Consider the following 22,191-nt stretch of genomic DNA (forward strand, 5'->3'; position numbering starts at 1 on the left):
CACCGGTGTTGACCAGGTGCTCTATGGTTCTAGGTTTCGAAGAAACCGACTCGATACGTCCGAAGACCCCTCCGAAGCGAATCACTAAGGACTGCAACGACTTTCTGAGCGAGGCGTCAGATCAGAACTTGGTGGGTAAGCCCACCGGCAACTCATCTCTAGGCCCTTTCACTCCCTCCGATTCCATCAAGCATAGGAACGACTCCCGGGCGCCTTTGTAGAATTTGTGACGCCGGATTGAGCGAGGTAGGAAGACCTCTTCTTCCTCTGACATTACGGCCAACTCATGAGTCATCAGACTGCAGACCGTCGACGAGGATAGGCTAAAAGGGACGACATTACTGAATTGATCCCTTAAATGCCACGTATTTGAATTCCAGTCGGTCGATATGACATTGGTGGATATCCAATCGCGGCCAAGGATGACGTCATAACTGGACAACGGTGCCACCCTACAAACTACTTCGAAGGCAACCCCCAAGAGAATGAAACGGACTGGTGCTAACCTGTCGTCGGACACCCGATTGCCGAAAGCTCCGGTAACTCTAAACGACTCGGCCGCTTGACTGATTGACAACTCACAATCTGAAACAAACAAACTTGACACATACGACGAACCCGCGCCGGTGTCAAGGAGGACCCTGGCCAAGCGGACCTTGACTAAATGATGGAATTCTGCGCGAACTCCTTGGGGTTCATCAGGCGCAAACTTGACGGCATGACATCCATCAATGCACAAGCAGTCCCTCACAACATCAGCGGACAACTCCGGCTGCTTGGTGCCGGTCTTACTTGGTCCGTCTGACCCGGCTACCCCCATGCCTGGGCGGCTAGCAGACTCTTCAGCTGATTCTGTCTCACGGTGGCACAACTCACGGTGAGGCTCTTGTAAGTCCTTCTCAACAACAGATGGATTGCATAAGGTAGAAGAAATTACAACTAACGTCGATGGGAGAGACTCTTCCTCACCGACTATTCTTTTTTTTGGTTCTTGGCTTGATTAGCCTTCTCCCACGCCTTTTGGGCGTCGGTCTTTGGTTCTGGGCAGTTCCTCGCAGAGTGCCCCTCGACTTTGCAATTGTGGCAAGGCCACGAAGTCTTCTTCCGATTCTTGCCTCCGTCGCTGTCGGCTCGGCGCTTCCCGGATCCCGATCCTCCAGCAACTGGCGCTGCGACAGAGGTGCGGTAATGCTGGTCGTTGGCAATGGCTGCCATAACGACGTCCTTCATCGCGCAGGGATTACCGCGGATGGTTTCTCCGGTCATGAACTCCTGGACCCTTCGAGAGAGGCCCGGTGTGAGCTGAGTGATGAACGCGGTTTGTTCATCATGGGCGAAGTGGATTGTCTTCGCCTTCTGCTGCCAGGCGCAGAACCGCTCATAGAAGAACTGGACCGCCTCGTTCGGCCCTTGTCGCAGCTTATCCAACTCCGACGCTAGTAACGCCGGCGTAGTGCCCAATGGATTCAACCGGACAAGCCACTCCTTGAACTGAGCCCAGCTTTTTGGCTGGGTGTCTTCGGCGGACGCATCGGTCCAGTCGCGAAATGCCTTCCCACTGAGGCGCTGGCTGGCTACTCGGTGCCAGATCCCTGGGTGGGCTCCGCGATCCTTGATGAGGACCGCGACTACTCGTAGCCAGGAGGTGGCGCTTTTGCCTAACCCCCCTGAAAACTTTGGACTGTCTTTGTCCGGCCATCCCTTTAGAATTTTTGATGGATTGATCTTGGGCGGGATGACGAGCTCCGGCACATCGGCCGGTTTGGGGGCTTGGTGGAACGCCCCCTGAGGATTTTCTGCGGCTGGAGCCGCGTTCTGGTACCCAGTCTGGTGGTACCCTCCGGCCTGAGCCAATTGTTGATACCCTTGTTGATGGTATCCTTCGGCCGGGGCCGGTGCTGCGGCTGAAGCCGAGTTTGGAGCGTGGTGGGCCGGCTGGTGTTGAGGGTGATTCACCTTCATTTGATTGAAAGCGCTTGTCAGAGACGCTTCAATCTTTCCTACGGTCTCCTCAGAGGATGCGCCAGAAGAGGGACCTACTGTTTCGGGTTCCCAATCAAGTAAGTCATCTGCACCAGCAATCAGATACTCGCGCTGTCTCAGCCACTGACGTTGTGGGCCAGTCATGGCGTCGACCTCCTCCTGGGTGTACTTCTCCTGATTCGCCGGCCCTGGCGGGACTTCGCCGAGATCGGCCAAAGAGCCTTTGGGCTGTGGGCGACTTTTCCCATGTTCGACATCTAGACAACGTGTGGAGGGTGGTAAAGACAAAAAATAGTAAGCTATCTCGAGCCCTTCTCTATTCTTCGAGCACTATGCTCGCTATTCTGTTGCTGAACCTCACCCAGAGGCGTCACCCTCTTAACAGGGCAACAACAACTGTCACAACTAAGGACTTCGGGACCAACCTGCACGGAACTCGGAAGTAGGAAGAAAAAACTGAAACTTCGACTGACCGCAGGGTTCTAGCGGCAAGGAGGATAAGAAGATCTTTGAACGGAGGACGGTGACGGATGCGTTGGATGGTGTGATAGTAAATCTGAAGTAAGTAGGTAAAAAAAAAATTTATTTACTACCTTGAAAGGTCGTAGATCCTGCGACCGAAGGTCGTGGGTTCGCGCCGAAGGCGCGTGGGTGCGCCGCAGGCGCTGGTTCCGCCCCGAAGGGGCGGTTTGCAGGCAAGGACATCAAATTCCCGCCCCGAAGGGGCGGTCACCAGGCCGGAAGGACATCAAATTCCTGTTTCAATTTCATAGCCGTGCTACGGCCGTATTTTCTGTACGTTGTCTCTTGGTTTGGGTGTTTTTTTGCTTAGAAGGTTGTGACTCTTTGCACTATGCAACTCTCAATTTTTTCTCTCAGTTCGGATTGTTGTTTCTCTACGAAATTTATCTCACTTTTGTTTTGTTCAGGTTTGGGTTTTTTGAAATTTCAAGTCAAGTTTTTTTATTTTGATTCCTCTCCAGAGGAATGGAGGATGACAGACTCGGACAAGCTCCCGCCTTTTATGGTGCTGCTTTGCGCCTCTGCACGGGTACTGTTCATCCGAAAAAATTTCCTTTCTAGGCACCCACAAGTGAGCCAACAATCTGTATTCCCTGTTTAGATGTACAGCTGCATCACGTTATGTAGACGACAAAACAAGCCCAGGCCTGTTCGCATGACATGAAGCCTCAAAACTCAGTGTACAGCAACAATTGGAAACTTCGAGTATATAACGGCTCTGAACAATCAACAAGAGCTCAATGACGTCAAATTAAGAACATTCTACAAGAGTTCAATGAAGTGCGGTTCAATGTGCGGTCTGTGTGCTATGTACGTTGCATCACAAAATGGCAGATTGATTGACTTTATGGCTCCAAATCCACCAGGATGTATTCTCGGATGGTACAAGCGCCCAAAAATATGTACACAGAGCCTTCCAGATGCAGTCCCGTCTAAATAGTTTTTGCTTGCTATAAAAACCAGGACCTATCTCATGGAGCAGGAAGTTCCTCATCACCGCATCCGACATCAAGATATGGGAATGTCCACCCAAAAGCGTCCAACCCGGCCAATGTATTTCCTCGGACCTTTTGACATCATCCAAGAGGCAAGTCACAGTCCGTTTAGCAACTCTGTATCAGCCTAAACTTCCGTAGCACGCCAATCCTTACACTCTTGCATCTCCGCAGAAAGGAAAGGATGTAAAATCTGGAAAAACATACGGACTTTTCCACTATTCCAGCTCTATAGTGGTGGCGGACCCAACGGAGGGCGAAGCGAGATATTTAGTTGATATCTCAGGATATGGATCAGAAAATTCGAAGTTGCTGACCGACAACGTGTATTTTATTGGGGGCCGACTGCTCAAGACCAGTGCTGGGACCTATCGCTGTTTTTATGAGCCCGCCCTCACAATTTCTATCGGAAGTGCCAACACCTATGTAGATGCCAGGAAACGTTCCAAGTTGATCGGAAAAGTCAACGTCTTTGGGTTCGGGACAATCACCCGCGTCGAGACTGTGAGTGGTGTCGGCCTCAACGGCTCTGCTCAGGAGAATCTTGAGGTGACGATGATGCATCACGATTGGGACAATGTCGTAAGCCTCGCTATCATTCTCTCTCGGCTCCTTAACAATACAGCTATCCAATGATGTATCATCCACTTTGTAGAAACGAACAACAGAAGATTTTCCATGTCTCTACACCATACCGGGCAACTCGGTCCTCAAGAATGCCCATTCCTTCTTTATTGTTGGGCTCGAAGCCATTATCATTGGCAATATCACTGGCCTAAATGAGCAGACCGGAATTTGGAATGTCACAGTAAGCTGATCTCTTGCGTCAATTTACGAACGCAATGCCAAAAGTGTATGTCTACCTTGAATACGTAGGCATGTCTATTCTCTATCACCTCGCCCCCGGGCCACGATAACAGACCCCCAGCGACCCCCTCCATTCCCGGCACTCCGGGTCCATTGAGACCAAACCTGTAAGTGACCCACCCCGACATCAAGTAACCATATTACCGTACCTGATACTGGATTTTGTCAACAGGAGACAAATTGGAGGTGGGGCCACCCCTCCCCCGGCAAGCAGAGCCCTTCCAAGGGAGCTCAGCACTCCCAGACCCGCGGGAATCCAACCAATGGCTACATCAAGCAACGTGCAGCCTATTCCCGGAGGCTCGAGTAGCCACCGACCTGCGGATCCGGCAGACAGCTGTGAAGCAGGCGAGATCTTCGAGGACAACACTCAAGCCCCCAAAGATGAAGACGACGAGCACTTTGTTAGTACTGATAAGAATGGGAAGCGTGTAGCTAAAAGCTTACCCAAGCCAACCCCAACTCTGGTTGCAAACTCTGGCTCCACCTCAAAGAGCCTCTTAGAGGCCGCAAAGAAGATGCGAACCATGTCTTGATTGCAAACACCGATGTTACACATTACATTCCTATATGCCCCCTCCTTCCTGTCAAGCCCGTGTAAATAGCTCCCATGAATTTTACGACTCCCATCAGTAACACATCGCAAATTACAGGCTTAAGTGTCAGGAGTTTCATCCTATGTGTCCCTTGCACACATCAGCCGCACCAGGTGCAGAGGGTAAGACCTGTGTTCGGGATTGAGAGTAAGACCTGCACTTTGCTGTTAGAATTGTCACCTGTAACGGTGTCTGTGAATACAGCAATGTGTACCGGTTGAGGCTTCAAACTGTTGCCTGTAATATAATCCTTAAACTACAGTTTTGAGGGTTCAAGTTCAACTCTGGAATGAAAATTCTCGAAGCCGGCAGACACACTCCCTTCTGGATCTCAACCTTGCGGGTTTTTTTTTTGGAACGAACACAATGGCACCCACCGGTCGAACTGGGAATGCTGCCCTTGCATCCCGCACAAGAGCACTTTTCAACCGAAGACGCTCCTCAACATCTCAACAAACACCTGCTAACCCAGCTAGAGCTAACAGACCTAGACGCGCGCCTGCAGTCCGCCCACAGAATCCTAACGACATATTCAATTTTTTGCCTGCTGAACGTCCTGTTGCTACTCGCCCAGAGAGTAATGTCGAGTCGGAGATAATTCGTCGGTTTGGTGACGAGATCCCTCTAGACGTTGGGGACATGAATGATGAATGCTCCAGTTGCGGTGCACTTCACTTTCTGGGCGAACGAACGCAGAACGACATGGGATTATTGAATGCAAGTTATTCCACCTGCTGCAGGAAAGGCCAAGTGGTATTGCCTGTCAGATACGATGAAATAGACTACCCAAGCTTTCTGGCCGAGTTGCTGGTCGGACAAGATGATGGTGAGATGGTCAACCTGCCTATTTTAACGCACAAGTCCCATGGACCCTGACCTCCTCCTCACGTCTGTAAAACAGCTTCTTTGGAATTTCAAAACCACACCCAAGCTTACAACAACGCATTGGCATTCTCTTCTTGCGGTACCCAGGTCGATCGCAGTGTCCAAGGCCAGTTTGGCATATACACTTTCAGAGTCACAGGTGGGCTCTACCACGATATTGGATCAGTTTTTCCTAACGAAGGCAGCAGGCCAGCCTTTGCACAAATCTATGTCACTGGCGGAGACGACGAAGCGGAAGCACAGAACCGAGCCCAGCAAGCCAGATCTCCGGTTAACGTACCTCTGCTTCTTAGGCTGCAAAACTGGATGTCGACAAATAACACTTATGCACAATGGTTCCGAATGATCGGTCGGGAAATGACACCGGAGGATTGTGTACAATACTATCTTCGCAATTATGCTACCCCTGGGCTAGATCAATGAGTTTACAATGCGCCCCGGACACTAGAGATTGGTATGGTCATCGACAACGACAACCCCGAACAAATAGGCGAAAGAGACATCCTTCTGAGGACAATTGGTGGGGGTCTCTATCACATCACCAATGACTACAGCGGCTATCTTCCTATCCGCTACCCCCTCTTCTTCCCATACAGAGAACAAGGGTGGATTCATGGGTGGCCCAGCGGGACTGATAGGGGTGAATTCTACTCTTAGTAAACCGTTGCGTTAGCTTCAATTAACACACTTGACTTGCAGGAGCCTCAATATCGCAATGCGAATGGTACGCTTCAATGATATTCGATCGAAACAACAAGTTCTCCGCAATCTTGAATGGGAAGCATCTGTTTCAAGAGCTGTTGGTAGACTTATACATATGTGTTGAACGATCTCGGCTCAACTTCTTTGTCTTCAATCAAGCTCAGATAAAAGCACAGATCTATCAGGGTATCCAAGAATCCTTTAGGAATGATCTCGACGTTGAGGGTCGACGAATTATACTCCCATCTTCGTTTTCCGGTTCGCCTCAAAATATGCTTCAGCTGTACCAAGACTCCATGGCCAGCGTCCGCCACTTTGGACCACCCTCTCTGTTCATAACAATGACTGCTAATCCACATTGGCCAGAGGTTATTCGACTTCTCAAGCCACATCAACGGCCTGTTGACCGACCTGACATTGTCACAAGGATATTCCGACTGAAGCTCACTTCTCTCATTAAGTACATTGTAAAGCGTCAACGACTCGGCAAAGTCGCTGCTTGGGTCTATACCATTGAATTCCAAAAGAGAGGACTACCACATGCTCATATCATCGTCATACTGGAACGTGGAAGTGTACCGACAACACCCGATGCAATAGACTCAATCGTCACTGCTGAGATTCCAGATCCAATCAGAGAACCTCGACTTCATGCCATCGTGACCAACTGCATGCTTCACGGTCCATGTAATTCAGGAAGCATGTGCTGGAAGGATGGTCAATGCGGTAAAGGTTTCCCTAAGCCTTTTTCGCCCAACACACAATTGGTCGACGATTCTTATCCAAGTTACCGGAGACGAGACGATGGACGCACCTTTGTAAAGAATAATACTGAATTCCACAACCGACATGTTGTTCCGTACAATAAGTACTTGCTCTTGCGCTACAATTGCCACATCAATGTGGAGATCCCGTATGGGATACACGCACTCAAGTATCTTTTCAAGTATATCACTAAGGGAGTCGACAGGTCCTCAATGCAAATGACCAAAGGGGATGAGACAAGAAGATTCATCAATGGCAGGTACATTGGGCCATCAGAGGGTAAATCTGATTCTTTGGACATCAGCGTACACACTTCCCAATCAGAGTCTGATATCTTTATTTGTATCCTACAGCAGTTTACCGGCTCCTGAGATTTGAGACAAATGAACGTTACCCGGCAATACAACGCTTAGCTATCCACCTTGAGGATCAACAATTAGTCTACTACGTGGACGAAGAGGGTCTCCGCCAGCAAATGAGCACCGGCTCCGCGACAAGAACGACTCTGACTGAATTCTTCAGACTCAACCGGCTCGACGCGATGGGGATGGGAGTCAGAGCTCGCACACTCCTCTATCATGAAATTCCGAAATACTTTACCTGGGCAAAAGGCAAGAGGTTCAAGGCAAGGCAGCGCAGCTCAGAAATGATCGGACGTTTGTATCACGCGTCTATAAATCAAGGCGAACGTTACTTTTTGAGGCTGCTCTTGCTTCATGTACGTGGTCCAACAAGCTTCTCACACCTGAGAACAGTGGATGGTACTACATATCAGACGTACCGGGAAGCTTGCGACGCCCTTGGTCTCTTAGTATCTGACCAACATTACAGACAGTCTATGATCGACGCAGCGCATTGGATGACCGGAGCTGCCTTACGGTCGATGTTCTGCATGATTTTGATTCACAGTCCTCCTTCCAGCCCGCAAGACCTGCTTGAGGAGTTCATTGACGTGCTATCGGACGACTTAATATATAGATTACAGCGTACCTATCGCATTGCTGAGCCAACGATCGCCCAAAGAAACTCTTTGTGCTACTTTCTCATCACCCAAATCATTTTGGAGAACGGGAAGACTCTCGAGAATGTGGGACTTGCTCACATACCGACTGACAATGATCTTTGGCGATTGTTTGAAAATGAATCAGCCGCCGAGGCGGAGCAGAGGACACGAGACCATGTCAACCAATTCCTCCAAATGTCTGAAAGGTTGAACGAGAGACAAACCTTGATCATGGAAGCCATCATTGGTCTGCATGAAAGTAACGAATCTGGACTGATATACATCGATGGACCGGGTGGATGTGGAAAAACATACTTAATGAACACCGTAATCCACTACCTCAGCGCCAATTGCGTGCCGGTGATAACTGTAGCTTCGTCCGGTGTTGCAGGGTTAATGTTGGTGAACGGAGCGACTGCTCATTCAAGATTCAAAATTCCGCTTGATTTGGACGAGAATTCTCAGTGCATTTGGAACACTCGCTCCACCTCAACAGAGGTCCTGCGAAGTACAAACTTTATAATCTGGGACGAGATATCAATGCAGAGCAGATACGCGGTCGAGGCTGTGGACCGAGCATTCAAAGAGCTCATGGACAACAATGAGCCCTTCGGAGGCAAAACGGTCATCTTCGGCGGTGACTTCCGGCAAACGTTGCCGGTTGTGCCGGGCGGGTCAATACTTGATCAAGGACATTCGTGCATGATCAACTCGGCCATCTGGAGTCAGGTGGTTGTTTTCCAACTCACTCAGAATCTCCGATTGATCACTACCGACGATCCCGGGTCTGCGCAGGCCAACGCGATATTCTATCGTTGGCTTCTATCCATTGGAAACGGATCTGACCAGACTGACTTCACAGCTGATGTCAACCTCGCCTTTGGAGCGGTCTACACGAACTCCGACCTGTCCGTAGTTGCTGAACGGGCTATCCACACCGTCTACGGTGACATGACCTATGTCCTGAGTACAAGCGAAGATCAAGCTTGCGAGTACTTCGCCAGTCGGTTAATCTTGGCACCGCTGAATGCTGACGTCAACCGAGTCAACTCTCTTTGTCTATCACGCATGGGCGGTGATGTGTTCACCTCACACTCAATAAACCAAATGCGCAACGAAGAGGACGGTGAAGATAGTGATGAAGCCATACCCGAAGAAGTGTTACGTACGTTTTCAATACCCGGTTTCCCCGAATCCGACCTCTCCTTAAAGGTTGGAATGCCCGTGATCTTATTACGGAACTTGAGTTTGAAGAAAGGACTTTCAAACGGCACCAGACTCATGGTTCTCGCGATTAGGACTGATGCACTATGGTGCAAGATACTCACAGGTTGCTGTGTTGGTGAAAAGGTCTTGATCCCTAAAATCACATTGATTCACAAGCCAGACCGTGTATACGCCGTCACGTTCTCCCGACACCAGTTCCCGGTGGCGATTGCCTTTGCATTGACCATCAACAAAGCTCAAGGTCAATCTCTATCAAAGGTTGCGGTCTACCTACCGCAGCCTGTCTTTGGGCACGGACAGCTATACGTGGCGCTGTCACGAGTGACAACTATAGCCGGGTTGTCCATCTGCATGGTTCAAGATCCTCAATTGCCACCGATGACTTCAAATGTTGTCAACCTTGACATCATCAGGAGATGCCATGGAGATGTATCCGCCAATGAATGTGAGCACTATGTTCTACATAATGTACATGTCACCCATACAAGCCTGACTTTCTCCCTTCTGCCCCTGTCCCCAGAATACAACACTGGCAACGAAATTCATCATCCTCTCACTAAACAAACTCTACATACAAGATCTGATATGTTCTTCTTAGCTGATGTGATTGTTCGCAGTTGTGTAGCGCATGTGTTGAAAAGTATTCATACAGCCCAATTTGCCCAGTGACAAGATTCCCCCCCAGGGAGGTATGCAAGTCAAGGGGCAAAGCCAAGCATGAGGGACAGATTTCTCTGCAACAAACAGGGGACTTTATACCATTTGGATCTACGGCCAAGTTGTGGTTCCCATGTATGTACATAAATACATTTACATATAAATAGTGTACAGATGAGAATTCATCAGTTCGCATCCTAAACATATTTATTGTTATATGTACAAAATAAATCAAATGTGTCATTATGCCACAATGTAGAGTTTCAAATCAAGGTGTGTAACATGTTCCAGATCCCAGTTCCTAGGGGACCGGGGCGCTCGCCGCCCCGTCTCCCCTAGTAGTAATTATGACGAGTTGTTATGATCGGATGGTTGACTTTAGCTCTCGCTACCACTGAAGCGGGGCTCTTCAGTTGACAGAGGCTCAGCGGAATGGACACGCGCACAGATGAGGAAAAAAATAGCTATGTCTAGAATTCCGACAAAACAAAGGAACTGGGGAAAAACCCCTACAACTGAAGAGAGGCCACTTTATATAGTGGCCTCGAGAATGAAACAACAACACGTGACTACCCTGAATACAGGGGTACAAGAAAGAGACTACAGCTGTACAGGACAACCCCTGCGGCTGTAGCAATAAGAAAGGAAGGAGGCGCTTTAGCCTAACTCCGGCATTAGTCCGAACTAGGCGAGGAAGGCGGGTGCCTCCTGTATCTCACCTCCAGAACGGGGGGTACCCGTCTGGTATCTGTAGCCCGGCTACACGTCCCGGCCAACAGCCGCAAGCCAATCAGCCACACCCTTGCCAATTGCCGGCCTCCTTGCCCGCACCAACGCCCCCTCGCCCCTGCCCCACCCCTCGCTGAAAGCCGCCGGGCTCTCCAGCCTGGCATTCAAGACCCCCGGCCTCGCCGGAACACACAAAGTCGCCCGCAACGCCGTCCTCGGGCACCTGTGGGACTTGTCGAGTACGCCCCCCGCTGCCTTCTCTTCCCCCACCCTTACCTTCTGTAGAAGCTGATTTTAAACCTGCGCGTTCCTTTGCACTCTTGCGTCTCCTCAAAGCTGTCTCTTACCAAGCCTAGTGTTCGCCTGAAAAGAGTCTACAACGCGGAGGTACCCCTGGTACCCCCATAAGGTACCGCCGGTACCAGGTGTCTGTTTTTCAGAAAAAACGACCCGGTACCCTGGTCCTGCAAGGGTACCCGGGGCCCATGGGGCCATCTCTAAGTAACCCCCATGTGAGAAGTTTACAAACAGTGTAAACCATGTATAAAATGTAACATGTACACACCACCTGTGACATGCACAAACACCATGTAACCTGCAAGCAACATGTACAGTGGGCTAACAAATGTTTTTGGCTCCACAGCCACAGCCTTTAAGTCATGAGATTGGCTACTGGGGTGGAAAATAAGTTCCCAAGAATGATTATGAAATAAAAAAATGGAAAATGTGGAAATTTTCTAATTTCTTGCAAATTTCTCAGAATGTTCATCACTGGTCAAACCAAGGAGGGAAAATTGGAGAGAACAGTAGGGCATGCAACAAGAATGATAAAAAATGAAAATTTTTGAAACCATTGCCAATGATTTTTATTGGATCAAATGAAACAAGTCAAATTAGTGGTGATTTGGGCTACAGTCCCTGATTTCAATTTGAAATTAGTGGTTAACCCATCCACCCAAAAAAATCATTGAAAATGGTTTCAATTTCTTTCATTTTTTATCATTCTTTTTGCATGCCATACTTTGCTCTCCAATTTTCCCTCCTTGGTTTGACCAGTAACTAGAGGCCAAAGCGGCTTTGCCACTGCAGGGTATCAGGGGAGTACAAAACCCAATTGAAAGCAGACCCCCAGTCATGGGTGATAATACATACTGTGATTCTGCTTAAGATTGAACAATTCAAGATTTTCATGGGGCTAATTTTTGGCTTTTGAGTGCACCGCAAGGGTAAAGTTTTGCACAAAATATTGCAAAAATACTATTCTTATCAGGCCACAGCCCAAACCTAGCTAGGTCCCCTCCTACACCCACCTCCTTTGGGACTTTGTTAAGTTTGCCACAATCCCACCTTCACAACGCTTCTCCTTTAGAGAAGCTTTGCGCCTCCTTGGAGAGGATTAGTTAAGCTTGTGTCCAGGGATCACTCAGCCATCTGAGCACTTCAGGTCACTGCAACTCAGCCATCTGAGCACTTCAGTTCACTGCAGGCATTCTTGGATTTGCTCTGGGCATGATCTCATGTACTGACCCACAGGCGCAAGTCTTGGGAGGACCACTCCCCTGCTTCAGAGCCTCTTATAAAAAGTCAAGCAATTGCTAGTAGTTTACATGTAGTTTACTGCTGTTCTAGCTCCACCCAAACACACATAAGCCTTTTTTTGCAGTGAATTTGCATTGAAGCTTGGTCAACAGTAAGCCTTGAAAAAGGCTTGTGTAATGCCACAAGAGTTCTTGCATTTGCTTGACTTTTTCTTGCAGTGCTTGAACTTGCAAGCCAAAACTTTGAATGCTCTGCTGGTGAAGGGATTTCGACAGAAGACCGCAGCACGAAGAACACACAAAGATGAGCCTTTGGGCTCGAGAGGGGACAATGAGGGGGAGAAAGCTCACCGGATTGGCTTGGATAAGAGGTGCGGACGGATAGAAGGAAGAACCAATGAGTTGATTGCTATGTGCTAGGCTATGTATATATAGACTAAGTACAATGTGTCAGCTTGTGGGTGTGAGTGAAAATGAATATTCATAGAAGGGAATGGAAACAGATGGAACTCGGGGAGAGATCGGTGACATTCGGACAATCAAAGGCAGAGTGCGCGCACAAGAGCGTCAAACATAAATGGAAAACTAATCAGGCAAGTACAGGCTGGGATCGATGTCACAAGGCTGTCAAGACAAGCTAGTATGACCACAACTTATGGGACAACACAGGTGGGGACGAGCATAAGACAAGATGGAATGTCATACAAGGACTGTTGAGAGGAGAAGAGGGAGAAGAGGCAGAAGGAAGTGATGAAAATCCAACAGCTGGTTTAAAATTTTCATGTTGCTGAAAATTTTCAAATGTGAAGCCCCCCTCATGTGAGCAGGCTAGAATTGTTCAGAGTATTTATTTGATAATGCTGCAAAGATTGATAATTTGCAAGTTTTAACGAGAGATAATAAAAAGTCTCGGCCAACTCCCGCCATTTTAGTTACAACGTGACATGAGTAGCAAAGACAGAAAATGTGTGTAGGTGTGGGATTGTCAAACACAAGCAAGACAATCAGGAGGAGGAGAAATGTTTTCCCAACAGTGTACTTGCTCTTCTTGCTTTAAGACGAGGACGGATAAATTCTTGTTTCGAGCCACTCATATCATTCAGTGGACCGCTTTCAGGCAAAGGTTGAGAAGTAGTTTGAGGGACAGATGAAGAGGAGAGAGGGGGGGCTTGAATGCGATATCCAAAGCTACCAGCTTTACGTTCCTCGAGCTCGGTTCGGTCTTCCTCCTCGTCAATCATCTTCCAGGTCTGTTCGATAGCCTGTTCATGAGACGAGTTGTCGTCGGGCCCTACGGTGTAATACATCCGGCCGATGTGATCGATAATCCGCTCCAACCGACGCACCCGGTCTTCCGCCCGCCGCGGCTGGCCCATGGCCCGGATCCCGCCCATCACCGTCCCTGCAATCGTTGTCAGCATCCCCATCACCGTCGTCCACACTCGCACGTTCTTGTTGCTCGCCATCGCCGTGGTTATCCCCCCTGAACTCGTAATCAATAGCGCCATCGTCGATGTCAATCTGCGCAACACGCACCCCGAAAAAAAAAAACGCAAAACCAGACATTCACATTAATTCACTTCGATAGAAGATAAAAAAAGAGACGAGCGCTCACAGATTCACTCGGTTGGCAATCACCTGCTGTCTTTCTAGTTCCATCCAAGCCGAATCAAGGTCTACCTTGGACAATAACAAAAATAACCTATGAATTGATTTGAAAATCAAGCTTTGTTTATTAAATTCACGTACCAGCTTGTAGACCCCTCAACGGTCTGGGCAAGACCGGCGGGGGATATTTCAAGCCATAAGGCATCAACCATCCTAATTCTCGGTTCTTTAATGACGATTATGAGAATGGTGTTTTTGACCAAGCCGGATAGCGGGTGATAAGAGAATCAAGAATGATCAGTTGCTGGAGAATTGAAATAAGCTCCCATTTCGCTCCACTTACCCTTGGCCAATGCGGCCTTTGTGCGGCGACGTCGGAATTGAGAAGTGGGGTGGATTCATCCCCCGGATTATCAGAGTAAGGAATTGATGAACTCATGAAAGTTTCCTCAGGCATCTTTCAATGGGTACTCCAAAGTGACTCGGCTGAACTCTAAAGCGTGAAAAGATGCGGTGAACTATGCGACTGATATCAAGCTTTTTGCTAGTGAGATAGGTTTGTGGATTTTTTAGGTAGGCTGGATGAGTTGAGCAGGTGAGTTGAGCAGGTCAGACGACGGAGAAGTGTTGGTTGAAGAATTCGAGAGAGTTTAGAGCAAGACACGGATTTGGTCGGGTATTTGGAAGTATCAAATCAATAGATAAACAATTGATTGGTTCAGTTCAGCTGAAACTATAAAATAAAATCAAAAGTTTCAAGATTCCTTCAAGAGTATTTATTGAATTTTTCAACTCAGAAACATGCGGAGTTTAATAATCAAAATCGAGCGGGGTAAAAGTGAAGACAGTTTTAAGTGGCTGGATGTTGGAAGAGAGGGAAGCTTGGTGAGATTGACCTTTTGCCAAAAAAGGCCTGGATGAAGTCATATGAGGTTGTAGATTGAAAGATGATTAAAGATTGGAGAGAGTTGCCGATCAGAATGTGCAGACGCCCTAGCTCCTGAACAATAACCGTCTCAGAGCTCCTAAGCTAACCAACAAAGCCTCTTCTGTGCGTACAGTGCGACTACCTTGGAAGGGTAGAGTGTTGAGCCAATGATCGAAAAGTAAAGGGGCGTCTGCTGCAGTTAAACGCGGTTCAAGAGTCTCGTCTGTGGCGATGGTTAGCTCGAGCCCAGAGAGACCACCAAGAACGAGTAACATATGCCTAGCGTGGTAACATTGGTATGAGTTTTGGAGATAGAGATCAAAAGTATAAGTTTATTTTATTTAAATGATCTAGATCAACAGGCTGACTTGAAATCTCCTATTCCATCTACGACATCATCAACATTTTTACCACGCTCGCTTGTACCGATAGTGAGATCGTATCCACCTTCGCTGGCGTAGGGGGTCTCAGTAAGTACCTTGGAGATACTACTGGCAAGCCTGATGGAATACCCCCAGTAGATCCCGGTTGTTTGAGTTGGAAGACGCGGCGAGACGAGTCGGGCTGGAGATTCAGGGAGGGAGGTACAAATTGAGATGGAGGAACGGCTTAGGGGGAAGCATTCGGTTTTCAACTGAGATACTCACCTAGCTTACCCTCTCCTTTTGGCATCTGAATGGTGACTCGTGTCCAATCAGGTAATGAGACGCCCTCATCACGTAGGACCTGCACCGGCTCAGCTAGGCCAACGTCAGCCCATGAGGTATTGCTGTCGTCCGCTCTCCGATGCTTCTTTTTCGGATGGTGACTACCGGCAACATAGTTGTTCACTTTATCTGCAGGTAAGATGCAACCTTCTCGCCAAGGGGTCTCGTGATCTTTTCGAAAATGATGAGGTAAATCTAGCGGTGGGAGGAGGCCAGCCAGACGCAGGTCGGGATGGATCGGGAAGAGTGATTTGCGGAGGTACCTGATCGAGAATGGTGGGATGGGGCTCAGTGGGATTCACGATTGAATCCGATAGACTGCTCGGGTAAGAGACTTACTGTGGACACTCGAGGTATTCCAATATCCGCGCGACAAAATGACTGGGCTGGAATTGGCTGTCGTCTGAATCGACAAGCTCTGGCAGGTCCTCGGCCGGAGTACGGTATTTGGCGCGGCCGTATGTTGCTGCAGATTGCTGTTGAGGCTTGGCGGTAGAAGGATCGGTTTCCCCGACAGACTCGTCAAAGATCACGATCTCATTGACGCTGAAGATCGCACATGCTCGGGCGATCTGGACTGTGAAGTGTTACTGAGAAAAAGTGACCCGGGTGTAATGCAATTCTCCGAGAGCTTACCTGGCCAACCAAGGCGGTTTTCAGTTCCCAGGTCTGAGCATTATTAACGATGCTACCCGGCAGGGCGATGCTGACGGTGTACTGGCGGCCTTTGGTTGCAGTGACATTGGCAGATGGCTTGTGAGGTTTATGGATCCTTGCGAATTCGGCTGTCGGATTCTGGGTGAATTCGGCCGTCGGATTCTGGGTAGCTCGATTGGTTGGTGGGGGAGGAAGGTGAATGGGGGCTCGTTCAGGGGCGTGTTCCTCCTGATCCGATGGATCGCTGGTTTGCGAGAGCAGCCTGGCCTTCGACTCCTGGACCAGTTCTTTCATCGCCGCCTTGCATTTCCCTGATGATTTCCGTCGTCGCTGCAGCATACCGCGCCTGCTGAGTCAGTGAGGGCTCGGTCGGACTGAGCAGGCTGTTTTACTGACCTTCTTGGTGGTGACTGATGGACATCCTGCTTCTTGCTTGCACATCATGTCGGTCGTCCTGGGCACACAGATACCTAGGCGGGTCAGGGTGTATGCGTCCAAAAATTAGTTTCTCGATTGCACACACAGGGGTCCCCGCGGGGCGCGTTCGGGAACCCTCCGCCCAGGAGAATGGATACCAAAGAGTCAGGACTGGTATCATACCAGTCTTTCAATCCATTTGGATACGTCACAATTTGAACATTTTCCACAATCATGGAAGTATGCAGTCACACGGAAGCAGCACAGAAGAAGAATTACAACTATAAGAAAGTTTCAAAAATATGATTATCAGGATACATGTTTAGGCTACTTTATAGATTTTCGAGCCCGGCTAGTTTTAGGGGTCGGCTTAGAGGAGGAAGCAGCTTTTTTAATGGTCTTGGCTCCAGCTGCGGAGGCCCGTCCAGGTTTCTTAGCTTTGATCAACTTATCTTTCGTAATATCTGTTGGATCCTCATCCGACTTTTCATCATCATCTCCTTCATCATCTTCCTCATCGATCTAGGTGCACAAGTCAAAGTCATACACGGATGTCGTTCCCAATCACATCGAGTCATGAGCAATCCAATACGGTAGCAATCAGTCATCAGTACCCCACATTGATAATCAGCCTTGCCTTTCTAAACTTGCTTACCTCAGCCAGCTCTTCCACGTCAGGAATTGCGTCAGATTTGATTTTTTTGGAAACCGCAAGCCCTATGACTTCCTTTTGGAATGGGATCGGGTGGGAAGCTTTGTTGTATCTATGGACGATAACAATATGGTTGGGTAAGTATGTATAGTGCACAACCGATAGACAAGGGCGGTTCATGGATTAAATCCACTCACTTCCGGGTCAGCGTGGCTTTGGTTGCCGATGGAATTTGCTTCATTAGCTCTTCTGGCGATTTCCCTATGGCCATCAACTCTACCAAATTATCCCACTCCTCCTTAGTTAAAAAGTAGTCGTCCATCAGCTCAATAATTTCATCGACCGCCTCCACACCACCATCCCGTAGCGGGTCGATCAATCTTGGGTACAAGATAGGGAGATAGTTCATTAATGTCTCCCTCTTATCGCCTGAGATCTTCATTCGCATTCGACCGTGAATCTCTCCCATAACTCGATTCAGTTTGCCTTGGGTCGAATTCTTCCCGAACCAAGACGGAAACGAAAATCCACCAAAATCGCCCGAGGTGGATGGCCCATGGCAGTAGTAAGCCGGCCTGACGACCGAAAACACTCCATGAAGTGGCATCAGACTCCAATGTTGCTGTGGGCTGTATCATTTTTCAAATCATTATTATTATTTAGTTAGCCCGTAAATTATCAATCACGCGTTAACGCTCAATGCAACCGGCGAGAAATTGAACTCACCCATGTATCATTCGATCTACTAAATCCCCATCTGCAATCGAATCGGCAGCCAACGAGAGCAGCTCCATTTTCTTAGCGGACTTCTCCTGACCAGCGAGCGTCCTGGCTTGTCCGTAATCATGCTTCACGTAGCCATCCTAAAAGAGATGAATAACAAAAATCAGTATGAGATTGGGTGAGAAATCTGTTATTTTAGCAGTGGCAAACCTGTACAAATAATGGCAACATGTCGTGGTCGTGAAAGTATAAATTACACTTGTCAATGAACGTCATTGAGCTCATTTGACTCCAAGTTTGTGGAGCAAAGAGCTTGCTCATCAATGTCCAAGGTGACATGATGGCATCCTTCTCATTCTCAGAAGTTCTATGAATGAGGCATTCATGCACCAGATGCTCAATATCGCAAAGCACAGAGCGGGGAGTACATGAGGGGTGATAGAAAAGCTCACAATAGACGCGCTTGATCAAAGTCCATCGTCTTAGAAGGACCTTGTTGACTATTGCCGATCTTCCAGGTAGATAACATATTGATGATTTGGCGGATATCTGATTGGCTGCCAGCGACGAGTTGATCGATGGCGTTGGGTGGAATCTTCATCCCCTCCTTGAACGCAATACTCATCATCCGACTTCGAATCATGTTGACATTCGGTCTCCGGAAAACAAGCGAAAGAGCAGTCGCCTTCAACGGCTTCATCTTCGGGATTGACATGTCATTCGCAATCGCGATAATCGGGATCTGAGATTTCTTGATCAGCGCATTCAATGCGCCCACACCTCCTCGATCACCAGCTGACATTCCATCAACCTCGTCCATGATCAACACCAATTTCTCCGAGCGCTCCGTCGTTGTCTACAGGGAGGCGAGTCACAATATTCAGCTTAACACAAAGCGTTAGGCAGTTTAATACTGACCTCCAGGAAACCGGCTATACTACTATTACCAATGATATCTCTGAAGCCACTCTCTAAGAGTTTCTTACTGCGCGTGTCACTGGCGTTCAACTCGATAACTTCGTATCCTTCGGCCTTGGCGACCAAGTGGGCAGCTGATGTCTTGCCGACACCTGGCGGGCCCGATAGTACTACACACCGGTACATTCCTATTCCATCTTTGCCCGGTTTGGTGAAATTGGAACGTCTGAACTTGGACCTAAATGAATAGTTTGTTGATTTGTTAGATATATCGCAGTTAGACAAAACCTGACAAGTGCGAGTTCAACTGACCAATCACGAAGCCAGGCTTGAATTTTGTCAATCTGTGTCTTGTTACCGCAGAGGTCGCCCAGATTCTTTGGCGCGTATTTAACTGTCCACAATTGACCAGCGGATTTCTTTTCACTGTGAAATTCAGTACGATCCAGCTTGAACCAATTTCGTCGACATAGGGGAGAAGCAACTATCACTCACCTTACGCTTCCCTTCGGCGAACCCAGTAATTTAGCTACTTGTTCGACCTTTTTCACTTCTTCCTCTTGCTTCTTCAACGTTTTGGCATCTACTTCACCAGAGCTATCAATTAAAAAGACGTGGCAAGTAAATGAGTCTAAGATGTGTGATGTATATGGATTTTTTAGGATCATAGTGCGCTAACGGTTTGGAGCCAATCAAATTCAGAAATTCGTCCTCAGTAATCGTTTTGATCTTGTGTTTCTTAATCATCTCTAGCTTTTTGGGACCAGCATCTGATCCAAGGACGACGAAACTGGTTTTTGAGGACGGGCTGGTAGTCACGCGACTGGAGAAAGTTATGCAAAAAAATCAACATTTTTTCTTCCGAGGATATCAGTACACGTTTTTTTTTTCGAAGAATAAACTCAAACGCACCCTCCATATCTCTTGGCCAGCGCCTGGGCATCTTCTCGAGTGAGGGACTCCAATTCACCCGTAAAGACGAACGTCAATCCAGCCAGACAATTTTCTGCGCCTTCGGGAATCGGCTTAGATCCTTAAAGGAATGGATCAAAATCAGATGGAGCATGTGTTATCATGGCAGGGAATCAAATGTAAGGGTGGAATGACCACTGACCTGGTGCAGATGGGCCCGCACGTTCTTTGCCGGGGAACCATCGGGGTTTGGCTGAGGCGGACGAGCTAGCTTCTGCGTCAGTCTTAACCTTCTTCGATGCAGGCGCCTTGGACGCGGCCGGCTTCTCAGTCGTGGTTCTCTTTGCCATGGGTTGTTTGGGCAAGCTGAAGTTACTGCGATGGCATCGATGAAGGTTGGTCGATAATTTCCATTCACGCCGTGGGCTCAGGCTGGGTACCACTCTGTCACGCATCTAAGGACACATGTCAACAGAAATCGCCCCCGATCCCCGAGGATGTCACAGGATCCCAGCCCATGGCTGAACAGTGAACGATGTCTCGTGGAGTAATACTATCCGATCTACATATTGCCTCAAATCATGGTACGTGCCCATCACTCGCGGAACGTCTCTCGCCAATCCTCATGCTGACCAGTTGAGCTGACATTTGTCTCTTCTTTTCCTCGCACGTATGAAGAGTGTGACACTCCACACAAGTCTAGGCGACCTGAAGATCGAGGTTTTCGCTGAGGCGGTCCCTCGGGCTGCAGAGGCAAGTTACGTGTAAAAAGCTATCTGCATATATATGTTCTTATATCGTGTTGGTTAACACCTCACTCGCACTCATCACATGGAAATACAATCTGCTAAAACGTTGATCCTTCCGGTACCATCATCTAGAACTTCTTGGCCCTTTGCGCCTCCGGTTATTATGATAATTGTATATGGCATCGCAACATTAAGGGTTTTATGATGTTGAGTGCAGAGCTCTTTGCTGACCCCGCTTTCGAGGGGCTAACTGTTCTTTACCTTCTGTATGCATGCATGTGTCTATAGACAAACCGGGGACCCAACCGGAACAGGGAAGGGTGGGCAATCGATTTGGGGAAGACCGTTCGCGGATGAAATCCGGTCAACTTTGAAGTTCAATCAACGCGGTATTGTGGCTATGGCGAGTAGTGGCCGAGACACAAACAAGTTGGTCAAGCATCATCCCTTTCTGGACACGGAGGCGCCTCACAGGATCCCAGGGACTTATACTCCCTTTTGATTTGCCGATTCATTCGTCTTCGAAACAAAATAGGGCACAGTTTTTCATCTTATACGCAAAGCAGCCTCACTTGGACGGACATTACACCATCATTGGTCGCGTCATCGATGGTGCTATCAACGGCACCCTCGATCTGATGGAAAAAGTCGCGGTCAATGAGAAACACCGACCAGTTCAAGAAATCAAAATGACCGGAGTAAGGAAAATCTCTTGTCTGATGTAGTGCTATTTCAATGCGATTTTTTGACACATTATATTTGATGTTAGGTGACTATCCACGCAAATCCGATCGCTGATAAAGAAGCCGAACGGTGATGGATTTCCACACTCGTCAAATCAAACTATCTGGAAGCGGGAAACTCTCTAAATTTTCAAAATCATGCTGTTCTATCGGCGTAATCTCCGGATTGAAGAGCTTCTGCATTAATGATAGGGGGGGTTGAGAAATCGACTCCCACTAATTAAAAAATCAACCCCCAAACGCAATTTACGTCGCGCGGGCCGCCTCGGGACGTCTTTCCCGGGTCCTTGTGAGCGCAATTTGACCCGGGGGCCTTTTGGGAGTAGGAATTGTAATTCTGTGATCCCAAACGGGAGTTGGGATTTTAATTTTACAAAAAATCCTAGAAAATAGAGAAATATTTATATCTCCTCACTGGAGCACCCAAACGCTCCCAAACTTTTACAGCAATCTAGATACACTGTCTAGAAAATATGTTGAGATTTACTGTCAGCCTACGTGATGCCAAGGACAAACCCTTCTAGCTACACGTGGTGCAAGAACAAGATAAAAGAGTATAAAGCTCTAAGACAAAAGTATAAGGGATAATTCCAATGGATATATTGGTAATTATGGCGTAAAATATATGAAAAAATGGCGTAATTATATTAATATAATTAATATAATTAAATAAAGAGGGGCCTAATAAAATCAGGGGTGTTTAATCCC

General features: G+C 48.1%; 5 protein-coding genes across 5 annotated transcripts; 3 read left to right on the forward strand and 2 right to left on the reverse strand.

Moving 5' to 3' along the window:
• Positions 1–2,970: 2,970 nt before the first annotated feature.
• On the forward strand, positions 2,971–4,903 carry PtA15_7A804 (uncharacterized protein; the record flags this gene model as incomplete). The annotated part of the gene is made up of 5 exons (XM_053171449.1): positions 2,971–3,034; positions 3,736–4,082; positions 4,156–4,308; positions 4,377–4,474; positions 4,540–4,903. 5 exons carry the CDS (start codon positions 2,971–2,973, stop codon positions 4,901–4,903), a joined length of 1,026 nt encoding a protein of 341 aa, XP_053022629.1.
• Positions 4,904–5,329: 426 nt separating this feature from the next.
• On the forward strand, positions 5,330–5,839 carry PtA15_7A805 (uncharacterized protein; the record flags this gene model as incomplete). The annotated part of the gene is made up of 1 exon (XM_053171450.1): positions 5,330–5,839. The coding sequence occupies one exon, from the start codon at positions 5,330–5,332 to the stop codon at positions 5,837–5,839; it is 510 nt and encodes a 169-aa protein (XP_053022630.1).
• A 7,634-nt stretch (positions 5,840–13,473) lies between these two features.
• On the reverse strand, positions 13,474–14,534 carry PtA15_7A806 (uncharacterized protein; the record flags this gene model as incomplete). Its single annotated transcript, XM_053171451.1, has 4 exons — positions 13,474–13,990; positions 14,085–14,145; positions 14,219–14,303; positions 14,421–14,534. 4 exons carry the CDS (start codon positions 14,532–14,534, stop codon positions 13,474–13,476), a joined length of 777 nt encoding a protein of 258 aa, XP_053022631.1.
• Positions 14,535–17,113: 2,579 nt separating this feature from the next.
• PtA15_7A807 (uncharacterized protein) lies at positions 17,114–20,446 on the reverse strand (the record flags this gene model as incomplete). The annotated part of the gene is made up of 12 exons (XM_053171452.1): positions 17,114–17,269; positions 17,442–17,550; positions 17,636–18,067; positions 18,165–18,301; positions 18,372–18,528; positions 18,614–19,017; positions 19,080–19,317; positions 19,392–19,505; positions 19,575–19,676; positions 19,759–19,902; positions 19,992–20,112; positions 20,194–20,446. The coding sequence occupies 12 exons, from the start codon at positions 20,444–20,446 to the stop codon at positions 17,114–17,116; spliced, it is 2,367 nt and encodes a 788-aa protein (XP_053022632.1).
• A 126-nt stretch (positions 20,447–20,572) lies between these two features.
• PtA15_7A808 (uncharacterized protein) lies at positions 20,573–21,557 on the forward strand (the record flags this gene model as incomplete). The annotated part of the gene is made up of 6 exons (XM_053171453.1): positions 20,573–20,575; positions 20,670–20,744; positions 20,873–20,946; positions 21,029–21,169; positions 21,276–21,438; positions 21,510–21,557. The coding sequence occupies 6 exons, from the start codon at positions 20,573–20,575 to the stop codon at positions 21,555–21,557; spliced, it is 504 nt and encodes a 167-aa protein (XP_053022633.1).
• Positions 21,558–22,191: the final 634 nt, after the last annotated feature.

Source organism: Puccinia triticina, chromosome 7A (genome assembly GCF_026914185.1).
Source record: "Puccinia triticina chromosome 7A, complete sequence".
NCBI classification, from domain to species: Eukaryota; Fungi; Basidiomycota; class Pucciniomycetes; order Pucciniales; family Pucciniaceae; genus Puccinia; species Puccinia triticina.